The sequence below is a fragment of the Bos taurus genome, chromosome 2 (assembly GCF_002263795.3).
Source record: "Bos taurus isolate L1 Dominette 01449 registration number 42190680 breed Hereford chromosome 2, ARS-UCD2.0, whole genome shotgun sequence".
Lineage (NCBI taxonomy): Eukaryota > Metazoa > Chordata > Mammalia > Artiodactyla > Bovidae > Bos > Bos taurus.
The window spans coordinates 55,977,283-55,994,137 of record NC_037329.1 but is presented as its reverse complement, the minus strand read 5'-3'; the positions used below and the strand labels follow the sequence as shown (position 1 = coordinate 55,994,137).

General features: G+C 35.5%; 1 protein-coding gene across 1 annotated transcript in view; it reads right to left on the bottom strand.

The window, feature by feature from the left end:
• LOC132342825 (low-density lipoprotein receptor-related protein 4-like) overlaps positions 1-16,855 on the bottom strand; it is an 87,429-nt gene that overhangs the window by 45,326 nt on the left and 25,248 nt on the right. Inside the window, exon 2 of the mRNA XM_059877469.1 lies at positions 15,035-15,217. Coding sequence (XP_059733452.1) covers positions 15,035-15,217 — 183 coding nt within the window. The remainder of the gene's footprint in view (positions 1-15,034; positions 15,218-16,855) is intronic.

Below are 16,855 nucleotides of genomic sequence, written 5' to 3'. Positions count from 1 at the left end.
AAATAGGATATATTCAGTGCCAAAAAGAAATGAACTAACAAGCCATTAAAAGACATGAAGGAAACCTAAATGAATGATACTAAGTGAAAGAAGCTAACTTAAGAAGGCTACATACTATATGTATTTATATGACACTATGGAAAAGGCACAACTATGGAGACAGTAAGACGATCAGATGGAAGGAAGGAGGGATGACAGACAGCACAGAGGATTTTTAGGGCAGTGAAACTATGCTACTATGGTAGCTCATATCATTAAACAGTTGCCAAAATTCATAGTTTGTACAACATCAAGAGTGGACTCTAATGTAAACTATGGAATTTGGGTGATAATGATCAATGTAGGAATACAGGATCACTGATTGTAACAGATATATCAAAGGAGGACTTTTTTTTATGGTGAATTAGTCCTTTTAGGTATTGCTGGATTTGCTCATATTTTATCTAGAATAATGGTAATCATGGTCATCAGAGAGACAGTTTATAATTGTTGTGTGTATGGGAGGTACTAACTTTGGGGGTTGGAAAAATCAACTTTTCGTTGTTTAAGAGTTATTATTCCTTTCCAGTTCTCTGGAGGAGATGAAATGACAGTTGTAACAATGCTCCTTAAATATCTGGTAGAATTTTTCATCTGGACTTGAAACTTTTGGTGGAATAGTGAAAGGAGTTATATATTGATTTAAAAAAAAATCTTTATAAAATATACTGCTTATATTTTTCCTTTCATGAATTGATTTTGGAAAATTATATTTTTTAAAAAAGTTAAATGATTTTATTAATAAAGGTTTTAAGTTCATTTCTATGACTCTTCATAGATAGTTTCTCTAGCCTTATACTTTCTTCAGCTTGTATGATTATTTTCCCATTATCCTTTTTGGTACTGTGCTTTTAATTTTTTTTTTAATTAGGTCAGTTAATTGATTAGCAATTTTAGCTATTCTTTCAACAACCTAATTATTGAGTTTTCAAATTACACTATTTTCTTTCTTCTAAATTTAAACATTAATTTGATTTTCTTTTTTCCTTACATTTTTTTATTATTTGTAACTTCCTGAGTTTGAGGTTGTATTAGTCAGACAGGTGAAAGATTTATATGATCTGAAGAGAAACCAGAGTATAGTCAGGATAAGCTGTGCTGCAGTAACAGATCCTAAAATACAGTGACCTAACTCAGTAAGGTTTTTTGTTCACATAAAATCATGGAAGCTGAGTCTCCTTTTTCCATCTTCTGTGTATGCCTTCCAGAATCATAATATAAAAGGCCACTAGGGCAGGATAACGAGCAAAACCAAATAAACAAAAAGCTAACTAAAACAAAACCAAAATAGAGATGCTCACCAAGCTTAACTGCATCGTATGGAAATTATACAGTCCCGTACGCTCACGACTCATTGACTAGAACTAGTCATTTGACCCCAATAGAACCCCAAGAGTTGAGAAATGCAGTAAAGCATCAAGAGGTTGTAAAATACCATGCCCAGTACATATTGTTAAAAAAAAGTATTTTTATTTTTTTAGTTACTGAATGTAAATACAGATATCTCAAAAGTCTCAGAATAGTTTTAGCTTTTAACTATTTTAGAAATATAAATGCTACAAACAAAATATCATCTGAAAGTTTAGGTACATTTCTTGTAATTTTAAAATTGAGTTTCAGTTGAACATAATTTTATAAATTTTGAACATTTTAAGATATATTTTTGGCTCAGTCTAAGGATGGCAAACTACTAGAAACAAACAAAAATTTATTACTCAGGATTAATAAAACTAAATATATGTTAAAATAACTAAAATTTCAATGATGTCTTTGGAATTTTACAGTATTTATATTTCTGCAATTGTTAAACTTTAAAGATATTACACTGATAGTGTAATATCTGGGACACTTGGCATAAAAGTTTACAAATTTATGATGTTTTCTCATAAGCAATGCTTTATTTATATTCCATATATTCTGAAATGTATGTACTTTTATTTTGTAGAAGTTCTCAAAGTCTACCTTGATTCCCACTAGAATTAGGATAAAAAGTACTTTATTATTAAATTTACAAGTGGAAGAATGGTTTAATCTTCAAAATTATATGTGTATTATATGATGATCAGATAATTTTGTCTGATTCACTTCTATTTCTTAAAATTTATTGAATTTGTTTCTGATAATAAATGCTCATTTAAAAATATTTCATAAGCCTTGTAAAATAAGATTTTTTTCCTTCTAAGAATAGAGTTATATTTTTATTAATTTGATCTAAACATTAATTCTTTAAATCTTTTATATTTTGGCTTGTTTTTCTTCTACTTAATTTTTCATACACTAAAACAAGTGAATACAATTTCTTTCTCTTGATATGGTTTCACATTATGGTTTCTATAAATTTTGCTGTATAGAATTTCATAGTGTGCTATTTAACATAGTTAAGACCGCAAAATCTTTATTGAAAATTGTATTTTTATCATTGTGGTTTTCTGAGTCTCACTGAGGTTTTATTCTCGTCCCTAAATCTCACTCATTCTCTCACTAAATCCTCTTTTCTTGTTGTTCTATTAATTTCCTAGTGACACTTTAGTGGAAAATGTCTTATACTTTGTGCCTGTAAATTATCTGCAACAATATTTTCGCTAGTTGTAAAATACTAGATTGTTTTATCTTAGCTTTGTATTGCTCTATTATCTGGTGGCATTTCTTAATGATTCTTAAATAAATTTCTTTCTGGTAGTTTCAGTACTTGATGACTTGCAGAATGTCCTAAAACTCTCAATGTAATATTTTTAAGCTTTAACAATCACAGATTGAATAAGGAAATGGCAACCCACTCCAGTGTTCTTGCCTGGAGAATCCAAGGGACGGGGGGGCCTGGTGGACTGCCGTCTATGGGGTCTCACAGAGTCGGAAGCGACTGAAGCAACTTAGCAGCAGCAGCAGCAACAACCACAGAATAATTGTAACAGGGAAAGGTGGAGACTGATACCTATTTAGATTTGAGAAAGAGATACATCAACATGGAATTTTAAATAAACTCTAGACTGGCCACAGAGAAATTGAAAAATAATATTATATGTGGCCTTATTTTCTTTATACCTTGCCATTAATGTATAATGTCAAAGGTTTATTTTTCCATTCTAAAAAATTACATATTTTAGTTTCCTTTTCATGAGAGAAGGACTTGAAATTTCCTCCCTGATTTCCTGACTATAATATACAGTTGATCCTAAAGCAATGTGGGGGTTAGGGGCACAGTTTAAAATCTATATATAACTTTTGATTGTCCCCAAAGTTAACTACTAATAGCCTACTGCTGACTAGAGCCTTTACACATGTTTTGTATGATATATGATTATATACTGTATTGTTACAATAAATTAGGCTAGGTAAAGAAAAATGTTATTAAGAAAATCATAAGGAAAAGAAAATATATTTATAGTACTCTACCTTATTGATATCATAAGACTACATTGTCTATTCACAAGATGAATTGCCTGTTAGTGCCCACATTGATATTGTCTTATAAGATAAAAAATACTGTAGATTTTATACATATTATTAACACTAGACATCAAACATGAAAAGATAATGTGAATAAGATTCATATTTTTTTACAGGTATAATAATTCATGCACAGATAATGAAGAAGAACCATGATTGCTATGGTTGCAATATGATTGCTTCATGGTACCCTAGGTATACACTAATGGAAGAATTGTTATAATTTTTTATATCATATGGTAATATAATCATATTCTGATTATACAATTATAAACATTGTTACATTTTTTAAAAAAACACCTGTGATGATAGGCTGATATATGCTTTCTCCAATTATGCGTGAAACAGACATAATGTATAGTAATATGACTCTGAAAACAATATAGAACACTAGGAAAACTAACACATCATTAATTTTATATTGCACTCACTTTATGTCTGTGTTAGGATAGGCTAGGCAGGCTTCCCTGATAACTCAGTTGGTAAAGAATCTGCCTGCAATGCAAGAGACCCGGATTCGACTCCTGGGTTGGGAAGATCCACTGGAGAAGGGATAGGCTACCCATTCCAGTATTCTTAGGCTTCCTTTATGTCTCAGCTGGTAAAGAATCTGCCTGCAATGTGGGAGACCTGGGTTCGATCCCAAGGTTGGGAAGATCCCCTGAAGAAGGGTAAGGCTACCCACTCCGGTATGCTGGACTGGACAATTCCATGGACCGTATAGTCCACAGGATCACAAAGAGTCAGACATGACTGAGCAACTTTCACTTCACTTAGGATAGGCTATCCACTTCAATATAAGCCTTGCACATGATGTTCTACATGATGAAAACTTAGGTGATGACAATGATAATGATACAAAAACTTCCCATTCAGTTCATGTTGAACAGTTATTAGATTGTTTTTTTTTTTTTTTACATAAAGACACACGTACATAACAGGTAAGTTCATTAAAAGTAGGGTATGATGATTATTTACTATTTATTAGGTGGAAATTACTTTACTACCATGTGAGATGAGTGCAATTGTGTGGTAGTTTGAGCACAAACTGGTAGTATGGCCTTTCTTAGGGACTGGAATGAAAAATGACCTTTTCCAGTCCTGTGGCCACTGCTGAGTTTTCCAAATTTGCTGGCATATTGAGTGCAGCACTTTCACAGCATCAACTTTGAGGATTTGAAATAGCTCAACTGGAATTCCATCACCTCCACTAGCTTTGTTCATAGTGATGCTTCCTAAGGCCCACTTGACTTCACATTCCAGGATGTCAAGTTCTATGTGAGTGATCACACCATCATGACTATGTGGGTCATGAAGATCTTTTTTGTACAGTTCTGTGTATTCTTGATATCTCTTCTTAATGACTTTCACTTCTGTTAGCTCCATATAATTTCTTTCATTTATTGAGCCCATCTTTGCATGAAATGATCCCTTGGTATCTTTCATTTTCTTGAAGAGATCTCTGGCCTTTCCCATTCTATCATTTTCCTCTATTTCTTTGCACTGATCACTGAGGAAGTCTTTCTTATCTCTCCTTGCTATTCTTTGGAACTCTGCATTCAAATGGGTATATCTTTCCTTTTCTCCTTTGCTTTTGGCTTCTCCTCTTTTCACAGCTATTTGTAAGGCCTCCTCAGACAGCCATTTTGCTCTTTTGCATTTCTTTTTCTCGGGGATGGTCTTGATCCCTGTCTCCTGTACAATGTCACCAACCTCTGTCCATAGTTCATCAGGCACTCTATCAGATCTAGTCCCTTAAATCTATTTCTTACTTCAACTGTATAATCGTTAGGGATTTGATTTAGGTCATACTTGAATGGTCGAGTAGTTATCCCTACTTTCTTCAATTTAAGTCTGAATTTGGCAATAAGGAGCTCATGATCTGAGCCACAATCAGCTCCTGGTCTTGTATTTTCTCACTGTATAGAGCTTCTCCATCTTTGGCTGCAAAGAATATGATCCATCTGATTTTGGTGTCAACATCTGGTGATGTCTATTTGTAGAGTCTTCTCTTGTGTTATTGGAAGATGGTGTTTGTTATGACCAGAGTATTCTCTTGGCACAACTCTATTAGCTTTGCCCTGCTTCATTCTGTACTCCAAGGCCAAATTTGCCTGTTACTATAGGTGTTCTTGACTTCCTACTTTTGCATCCAGTCCCCTATAATATATAGGACATCTTTTTTTGTGTGTTAATTCTAGAAGGTCTTGTAGGTCTTCATAGAACCGTTCAACTTCAGCTTCTTCAGCATTACAGGTCAGGGCGTAGTCTTGAATTACCATGATATTGAATGGTTTGCCTTGGAAACGAACAGAGATCATTCTGTCATTTTTGAGATTGCATCCAAGTATTGGATTTCAGAAGTTTTTGTTGACTATGATGGCTACTCCATTTCTTCTAAGGGGATTCTTGCCCACAGTAGTAGATATAGTGGTCATCTGAGTTAAAATCACCCATTCCAGTCCATTTTAGTTTGCTGATTCCTAAAATGTTGATGTTCACTCTTGCCATCTCCTGTTTGATGACTTCCAATTTGCTTTGATTCATGGACCTAACATTGCAGGTTCCTACATAATATTGCTCTTTACAGCATCGGACCTTGCTTCTATCATCAGTCACATCCACAACTGGGTGTTGTTATTGCTTTGGCTCTGTCTCTTCATTCTTTCTGGAGTTATTTCTCCACTGGTCTCCAATAGCATGTTGAATGTTCAATATGGCACAATATGGATGTTCAAACTGGTTTCAGAAAAGGCAGAGGGACCCGAGATCAAATTGCCAATATCTGCTGGATCATCAAAAAAGCAAGTGAGTTCCAGAAAAAAATATCTATTTCTGCTTTATTGACTATGCCAAAGCCTTTGACTGTGTGGATCACAATAAATTGTGGGAAATTCTGAAGGAGATAGGAATACCAGACCACCCGACCTGCCTCTTGAGAAATCTGTATGCAAGTCAGGAAGCAGCAGTTAGAACAAGACATGGAACAACAGACTGGTTCCAAATAGGAAAAGGAGTATGTCAAGGCTGAATATTGTCACTGTGCTTATTTAACTTATATGTAGAGTATATTATGTGAAACACTGGGCTGGATGAAGCACACGCTGGAATCAAGATTGCTGGGAGAAACATCAATAATCTCGGATATGCAGATGACACCACCGTTATGGCCGAAAGTGAAGAAGAACTGAAGAACCTCTTGATGAAAGTGAAAGAGGAGCGTGAAAAGGTTGGCTTAAAGCTCAACATTCAGAAAACTAAGATCATGGCATCTGGTCCCATCACTTCATGGCAAATAGATGGAGAAACAGTGGAAACTGTAACAGACTTTATTTTAGGGGGCTTCAAAATCACTGTATATGGTGACTGTAACCATGAAACAAAAATACACTTACTCCTTGGAAGAAAAGTTATAACCAACATAGGCAGCCTGTTAAAAAGCAGAGACATTACTTTGCCAACAAAGGTCTGTCTCATCAAGGCTACGGTTTTTCCAGTAGTCATGTATGGATGTGAGAGTTGAACTATAAAGAAAGCTGAGCACCAAAGAATTGATGCTTTGAACTGTGGTGTTGGAGAAGACTTTTGAGAGTCCCTTGGACTTCAAGGAGATCCAACCAGTCCATCCTAAAGGAAATCAGTCCTGAATGTTCACTGGAAGGACTGATGTTGGAGTGAAACCTCAGTACTTTGGCCACCTGATGCAAAGATCTGTCTCATTTGAAAAGACCCTCATACTGGGAAAGATTGAAGGCAGATGGAAAAGGGGATGACAGCGGATGAGATGGTTGGATGGCATCACCGATTCAATAGATGAGTTTGAATAAACTCTGGGAGTTGGTGACAGACAGGGAGACCTGGTGTGCTGCAGTCCATGGTGTCACAAAGAGTCGGACACAACTGAATGACTGAACTGAACTCAGGTGGAAATAGACCATCACTAAAGTCTTCATCTTTGTCATCTTCATGTTGAGTAGACTAAGGACGAGGAGGAAAAGAAGGGGTTGGTCTTGCTGTCTCTGGTGTACCAGAAGTAGAAGAGGTGGAAGGGGAGGCAAGTGAGTCAGGCACAGTTTGTATAACTTTATGGAAATACACTGTCATTTTCTCTTTTATGGTCTTTCATTTCTCTAAAAATGTTATGTATGGTACCAATTCTTCTACTGTTTGTTTAGTCTTAATGCCTGTATCGTAGAAGAGTTCATGCCATTAAAGAAGTCAAAAGCATCTTTAATAATTATAACCCTTGTGTCAAACTGTCTAATGTTATTTTGTTTCCTGGCATTTCTTCTAAATCTTCTTACTGACCTTTAGGAACTAGTACAGAAGCATTCATCTCTACCAAGTAATACTTTGTTAATTCCTCTGGTGTGATGTCTGTTAATTCTTGAATTTCTCCAAGATCTATATCCTAAAAGCCTTCACTTTCCTACATCCCACTTTTTCTGCCATATCTGCAGTTTCTTTCATAATTTCCTGTTCTCTTATAAATCCTGTGAAGACATGTACAACATCTGGACACAGTTTCTTCCACAAGAATTTATTGTTTCAGGTTTGATGGTTTTCACAGTTTTTTTTTTTTTTCTATAATAATAATATCTTCAATAGTGTAATCCTTCTAGAATTTAATGATGTTCTCTCTACTGAGGTTTTCTTCCATACCATTGACAACTATTCTCATAGTTTACCACATACAAGGAGCCTTGAAGGTTCTTATGAGTCCTTGATCTAGATGCTCAATTACAGACATAATGTTTGGGGGAAAAAAACACAAAAAACTCTTTGAAACATTCAGTGTGGAACTCTTGGGGTTTTGGGTGGCCAAGGGACATTGTCCAACATCACATGAACTTTAAAAGTCAGTCCTTTACAGGCAAGGAACTTCCTCATGTCATGAAATGAGTCCCACAAAAGAGATCTTGTTGTCCAAGCTTTCTTGTATAACCAGAAGATTGACAAAATTGAATCTTTCTCTTCAAGGTTCAGGGATTAGCAGCTTTATAGACAAGGACATTCCTGATCATAAGTCCAGCTGTATTTGCACACACCAGAAAAGTTAGCCTATCCTTTCTTGATTTAAATCCTGGTACTTCTCTTGCTTACTAATAAATGTCCAGTGCAGCATTTTTTTTTCCCCCAGAGTAGGGCATTTTGTCTACACTAAAAACCTGTTTAGGCAGGTGTCCTTTCTCCTCAGTTATTTCCTTAATGGCATCTGGAACTCATCTGCTGCCTCTTGGTGGGCAGAACCTGCTTGCTTCTCCTGTTATCTTGACATTTTTTAAGCCAAACCTCTTTCTAAAATTATCAAACCATAATTTGCTTGCAGAAAATCCTCCAGCCTTAGATCCTCCACTTTCCTTTTGCCTTATGCTGTCATACAATGATTTTGCTTTCTTTTGAATCATGTTGGAATCTTTAGGTATGACTTTCTTATAGCAATGCTGCAGTCACATGAAAGCTGCATTTTCAATACAAGATAAAAAGATAATTCAAAAAAAGTGCAAGGTTTTTACACCTGCTGGCATAGCTGTAGTAATGGCTTCACAAATTTCCTTTTCCTTATTCCCTCTTTTTTCTTTTTTAACAGTTGTCCTTGTGGTAGATTCACTACCTTATAATAATGGGAAACTGCAGCTGCAGACTTTAATCTCCAGTACATAGCAAGCAACTCAACTTCTTGTACTGCCATAACTTTTCTCTTGCTTCTTGGGAGCACTTCCAGCATCAACAGCCCACTTTGTATAGGTTCCATGGTGCTATTCAAGGTTTATGGCACTGAACTAAACACAATGAAAAATATGCAAGAACTGCACGAGATCACTTTTTCTTGTAATATGCAATTTATTGGAGAGACAGACTGGTGATGAGGAGATGATCAGTGTCACATGGTGTTTGAAGCTGATACTAGCAACACTTGAACTCACTGAAATAGTAACAGGGCATACCTATGAAATTATTATGGTATGTACTACAGTTATTTTTTACAGTTATGATTTAATACTGCATCTTTATGTTTGCTAATACCTCTGTTGACTTCAAATTGCACCATGTCTGGTCTGTTAAGTGTTTGTGTAAGTTTTGATAAATTTTAACTTTTTATAATAGATTTGGGTAGATTTTATGGTAGTAATTGTAAAATAGGCTAGTACCTACATATATTTTATGCATTCATAATATATTTGTCTCTTAATTTTTTCAATATTTCTAGGCTATGTGGTTTCCCTATGAGTTTTTTTCCAAATTTTTGCATCTCCAAAAAAGTTTCCAACACATTTATTATTTTTTTAATAGCCTATAAAGGGATGTGGTTCAAACCTCTGTTGTTCAAGGGTCAACTCTTACTGCAAGCTGTTGGTCTGAAATTTGAGAGACCAAATGTGGGAGAGTTCTTAGTCAAAGATAGATCCTTTGAGATTAGAAACTCTGGAATGAAAGCAGTTGTATTGTGTTTTAATGTAATTTAGCTCTCATTCTTTTCTTTATTAAAATAAAGAAACATTGATATGCCTACATTTTTATATTCAGTTCAGTTCAGTCGCTCAGTCGTGTCCGATTCTTTGCGACCCCATGAATCGCAGCACACCAGGCCTCCCTGTCCATCACTAACTCCCGGACTTCACTCAGACTCATATCCATCAAGTCAGTGATGCCATCCAGCCATCTCATCCTCTGTCATCCCTTTCTCCTCCTGCCCCCAATCCCTCCCAGCATCAGAGTCTTTTCCAATGAGTCAACTCTTCGCATGAGGTGGCCAAAGTATTGGGGTTTCAGCTTTAGCATCATTCCTTCCAAAGAAATCCCAGGGCTGATCTCCTTCAGAATGGACTGGTTGGATCTCCTTGCAGTCCAAGGGACTCTCAAGAGTCTTCTCCAACACCACAGTTCAAAAGCATCAATTCTTCGGAGCTCAGCCTTCTTCACAGTCCAACTCTCACATCCATACATGACCACAGGAAAAACCATAGCCTTGACTAGATGGACCTTTGTTGGCAAAGTAATGTCCTGATTTTCAATATGCTATCTAGGTTGGTCATAACTTTCCTTCCAAGGAGTAAGCGTCTTTTAATTTCATGGCTGCAGTCACCATCTGCAGTGATTTTGGAGCCCCCCAAAATAAAGTCTGACACTGTTTCCACTGTTTCCCCATCTATTTCCCATGAAGTGATGGGATGGGATGCCATGATCTTCGTTTTCTGAATGTTGAGCTTTAAAGCCAACTTTTTCACTCTCCATTTTCACTTTCATCAAGAGGCTTTTGAGTTCCTCTTCACTTTCTGCCATAAGAGTGGTGTCATCTGCATATCTGAGATTATCGATATTTCTCCTGGCAATCTTGATTCCAGCTTGTGCTTCCTCCAGCCCAGAGTTTCTCATGATGTACTCTGCATAGAAGTTAACTAAGCAGGGTGACAATATACAGCCTTGACATACTCCTTTTCCTATTTGGAACCAGTCTGTTGTTCCATGTCCAGTTTTAACTGTTGCTTCCTGACCTGCATACAAATTTCTCAAGAGACAATTTATATATAAATGAAGAGCTATTGTAACTGCCAAATATAAATTAATTGTCCTGAAAACTGTAAATGTTCAAGCTAACATTTAGAAGTTTTTAAAAAAAATAAATATGAACTCTAAACTCAACATCTTGAGTAAAGGTTTTTTATTTAGTTCATAAAGTTGAGAATTTGATTAAATTTAAAAATATCAAAAAAGATTATAGATGTGCACATATTCCTAATCCAATGCTTATATTCACCTATATTTTTGGTTCACTTTAATATCTGCAATGTTCAAAAATATTCATAATATATTTGCCAATTATTATGCCTCAAGTAGTTTGACAATTTCACTTTATTAAATTTAAGTCAGAGATCAAATTAGAAGCAGATCAATGGTTTAATTACTATCTTTCACATTTCCCCTTCCTTCCTTCTTTTCTTCTTCATTCATTTATTATGAGAACACTTAAGCTCCACTCCCTTAGTAAATTTCAGTTATACAATTCAGTGTTAACAACTACTGTCACCATGTTATACACATTTCCCATATAAACTTTTGAGAAAGGGGAACTGCCACAAAACCCTTTTTCAGGAAAGTTTTAGGGCCATGAGGATGATGAAAAGTCAATATCAATATGAATCTACACATGTTTTAATGTTATTTACAAAAAACATGTTTCAGTGTTATTTTTTAAAAATACTGAAATAAAGTTCTTTATGATGCTGTGTTAGTTTCTACTATACAGCAAAGTGAATCAGTTATACATATGCATGGTAGCTCAGACAGTAAACAATCAGCCTGTAAATGCAGGAGATCCAGGTCTGATACCTGGGTTGGGAAGATGTCCTGGAGGAGGAAATGGTAACCCACTCCAGAATTCTTGCCTGTAAAATCCCATGGACAGAGGAGCCTGGCAGGCTACAGACTGTAAGGCCGCAAATAGTCAGACATAACTTAGCAACTGAGCATGCACACATGCCTAGAGTACTGGAAATAAAAACTACACAAATGGGACCTAATTAATCTTAAAAAAATTTGAATAGCAAAGAAAATCAGGAATAAAGCAAAAAACAACCTGATAATTGGGGGGGAAAAAAAAATATATATATATATATACAAACAGAAAAAAACAAGCAACCCATTGAAAAACTGAGTGGAAGACCTAGACATTTCTCCAAAGACATACAGATGACCAACAAACACATGAAAAGCTCCTCAAAATCACTATTAGATAAATGCAAATCAAAACAACAATGAGGTATTGATCACCTCAAGCCAGTCAGAATAGATATCTTCAACAAATTTACAAACAATAAATGCTGGAGAGAATGCAGAGAAAAGGAAACCTTCCTACACTATTGGTGTGAACTCAACTTGGCACAGCCACTATGGAGAACAATTTGGAAGTTCCTTAAAAATACTAAAAAGAGAGCTACCATATGATCCAGCAATCCCACTCCCAGCATATATCCAGAGAAAACCATAGTTTAGGAACACAGATCCACTCCAATGTTCATTGCAACACTATTTACAATAGCCAGGACATGGAAGCAACTTAAATGTCCATCCACAGAGGAAGGGATAAAGAAGATGTGGTACAAAAAAGGGATAAAGAAGATGTGATACACAAACGTTATTAACTAGCCTTTATCTTCCATTAATTTTCCTATATATTTACCTTTCCACAATTTGCCATACCAATAAACTCAAATTACTTTTCCTTTGTCTTCTCCTCCCTCTGTGGATAGAGGAAAAGATTGCTTCCTCCCTACATTAGCCATCCTCATCATAACGCAGATTTATTCTTAAACTGAATCATATTCAGAAACAGCTATTTCATAAGAGCTCATTGCAAAATATCAAAATGCATATAAGATAAATCAGAATCAATTGGAATTCCCTATTAAATTTACTTAATGGTGTTCTTTATTACATTTTCTCTCCATATTTTTTGTCATAGTTCAAACCAGTTTTTACTAACATACACCTTTTAGAAAAGACTTTATTATGAAGGCATTTATAATTTATTTCTTTATTATGAAGGCATTTATAATTTCCTTATGAGGAAATTTCAGGCTGCTTTTATGTTTTTCACTCCTAAATCTTGATAGTGTATTCAGTTAGTTTTAGTTCAGGATTTTCCAAGTAAATTTATATTATGCTTTCCTATAGCCTTGACAGTTTCTTAGTCATATACCCAATAAATACTGTTATCTGATATTTCAGCATTAACTCAATCGAGCAAATGACAGAAGCAACATGAGAAAGTATACTCAATACAAACACTTAGAATAATGTTAACCTGAGTCAAATAATTGGCTCTTTGGAATCAGAATTAGCCTGTTAAATTAAAACTTGCTTATTAAGTTAATCAATCATTCACTCATTTCAGTTCAGTTCAGTTGTTCAGTCACGTCTGACTCTTTGAGACCCCAATGGACTGCAGCACGCCAGGCCTCCCTGTCCATCACCAACTCCCAAGAGCTTACTCAAACACATGTCCATTGAGTCAGTGATGCCATCCATCCATCTCATCTCCTGTCATCCCCTTCTCCTCCCATCTCCAATCTTTCCCAGCATGAGGGTTTTTTCCACTGAGTCAGTTCTTCGCATCAGGTGGCCAGAGTATTGGAGTTTCAGCTTCAGCATCAGTCCTTCCAATGAATATTCAGGACTGATTTTCTTTAGGATGGACTGGTTGGATCTCCTTGCAGTCCAAGGTACTCTTAAGAGTCTTCTGCAATACCACAGTTCAAAAGCATCAATTCTTCAGTGCTCAGCCAATTCATACTTATATTGAAGAAAGTAGGGAAAACCACTAGACCTTTCAGGTATGACCTAAATCAAATCCCTTATAGTTATACAGTGGAAGTGACAAATAGATTCAAGGGATTAGATTTGATAGACAGAGTGCCTGAAGAACAATGGATGGAGGTTTGTGACATTGTACAAGAGGCAGTGATCAAAACCATCCCCAAGAAAAAGAAATGCAAAAAGGCAAAATGGTTGTCGGAGGAGGCCTTACAAATAACTGAGAAAAGAAGAGAAGCTAAAGGCAAGGAGAAAAGGAAAGATATACCCATTTGAATGCAGAGTTCACTCATTTAATGTTATTCATTAATTTTTAATTAATATAAAATGTTCCAAAAGTATAATTTCTAAACTCAAAATCATATTCCATTAGCCAAGAGCTCCAAACTAAGAATCTTTGTATAATAATTGAGAGGAGTCACCTGACTCTTAAAAATATAACACATAGAGCTCAGCCTGGTTTACTGTAAGGAGTCATCACTTTCATCTTAACAGAGGCTAGGAACAGCACCGTAAAATTTAGAAAACTAGTTGAAAATAAACAAATATTACTCTGCCTTTTTGAAAGCCATCTTCTTTCAATTTCATGGTGAAGTTTCATCTATGAAAAGGAGAACCAATGGGTTCTGCACACATGTCTCTTTCTGGACTGTGAAATTCCAGAAACTGAATTCAGATTAGTGCTAGTTGTGTCAGACTCTTTGTGACCCCATGGATTGTAACCCACCAGGCTCTTCTGTCATGGAATTCTCCAGGCAAGAATACTAGAGTGGGTTGCCATTCCCTTCTCCAGGGGATCTTCCTAACCCAGGGATCAAACCCATCTCCTACATTTAAGGCAGATTCTTTACCGTCTGAGCCACCAGGAAGCCCAAATTTCCTGGTTTCAAATCCCAATTCTTCCATGCTGGCTCTGTGAGCCAGACAGTTAAAACTTCTTTTGACTTTTTGACTTGAGCAAGTTAAAAAACTTCTCTGGGGCTCAGTTTTCTCATTGTGATTTAGAATGTTGAAATGAGTTCATACAGAGAACATTATTAGAACTGCGCCAAGTCCACAGACAATTCTCAGCGACTGTTAGCTGTTATTACTGTCATGTATAGAATGCCAGCAAATGTAGTAGAAACACAAGGGTACTTTTATAAAGGTAAGGTATGGATTGAGAAGGGCCCAAAACAAACCTGCATTAAGGAAGCAAGCCCAAGGTGTAAGTAGAACCCAGTGTTCTGCTTACCTGTACTCCGACAGGAAAACTTGGTTTTGTGGTCACACAATCGTAAGGTACCATTGCAGCCTTTTTCATCACTACCATCTTCACAATCTTTTTCCCCATCACAGTGCCACACATCAGGGATGCAATTTCCATCAGGATGACACTGAAATTCATTTGCATTACAACCAGCAGGAGAATGAATCTCTTAAATATTGAAATGAGGGAGAGAGGTGGGTGGGGAGAGAAGAGAGAGACAAGAGAGAAATTATGATTTCACTTGATAATATTTTTTTCAATATTTTTTTCTTTCTTCAGGCATTATAATGATGCTAGAGAGAATATATATTTTACTTTAGTTGTTTAATTGCTGCAATGTTCTTCAGTATTTCCAAATTTGTTTTAGAAACTTTAATAATTAGAGAAAATGTTTCTTGCCCATGGAATACCTGAAAGTGTCATGAACATGAGGAAAAAAAGAAAGAGCAACATTATAATGTGGTAGTCTGTTGTAATTTTAATTAGTATCTTAACAATGGGATTTTTGAAGGGATTTTCTCTATAGCACATAAAAAAGATTTCACATTCTACTCTAAATGTTTAGACTTCCCTTCATCTTTGACATTTCTTTAGATTATTTATTTCATTCTGGTAACAGGTTAATAACAACAACAACAACAAAAGAACGGCATTTTAATAAAATCTTTGAAGAATAATATCCAAAATTTTGAAAACCAAAACCACAAGAAAATTTAAAAAATAATTCAGGACATAGATTTCAGTTTAGAAATAACAGACACAAAATAATTTAATGAGGCACTCTGCACTCAAATTCAATTTATCAATTAATAATTCATACAATGCCCAGAAAACACTATTACTCAAAAACTGATGACTAAATTATAGGCTATATTTTGTAGGTAAGCATCTATAAGAATAAGAAAAGATAAATGTTGGGTATATTTAGCCTGCCAGGCTACTCTGTCCATGGAATTCTACAGATAAGAATACTGGAGTGGGTAGCCATTCTCTTCTCCAAGGAATCTTCCAGATGCAGGGATCAAACCTGGGTTTCCCACATTGCAGGAAGATTCCCTACCATCTGAGTCACTAGGGAAGTCCAATATATGTTTTAATAAAATAATAATGGGAAATGTGACTATAATCAGCAATATTATGCATTAATATCTAATATTATGAGATATAATAATCAGAATCTCCCAATACTATTGTAAAATAAAGATTTTAGTAAATATTTTCCTAGACCGAAGTTTTTGTTTTGCTTTGTTTTTAGAATAACTGTATATCCACATGGAAAAGAACTGAACTTTGACCTTAACACCATATACCAATATTAATTCAAGATAGATCACAGACCTAAATGTAAGAGCAAAACACATATATTGTATAAAACAAAGCAGAGGAGAAAAATCTTTGTGACCTTGGGACAACACACAAAAAGCATGAACCACAAATTTAAAAAGTGATAAATAGACTTCAGAAAATTAAAATCTTTTGCTTGTTGAAATAATTAAGAAAATGAAAAGACAATATACAGCTTGGGGAAAAAAAATTGCAAAGCATATATCTGACAAAGGACTTCTGTCCACATCTAATTAAGAACTTTTACAACTCAATAATGAAATAATTCAATTTTAAGGAACAGAAAAAAGATCTGTATAAGTAGTTAACAAATAATGGCCAATATGATTGATCACTGCTAAGTCTCTTCAGTCGTGTCCGACTCTGTGCAACTCCATAGATGGCAGCCCACCAGGCTCCCCTGTCCCTGGGATTCTCCAGGCAAGAACACTGGAGTGGGTTGCCATTTCCTTCTCCAATGCA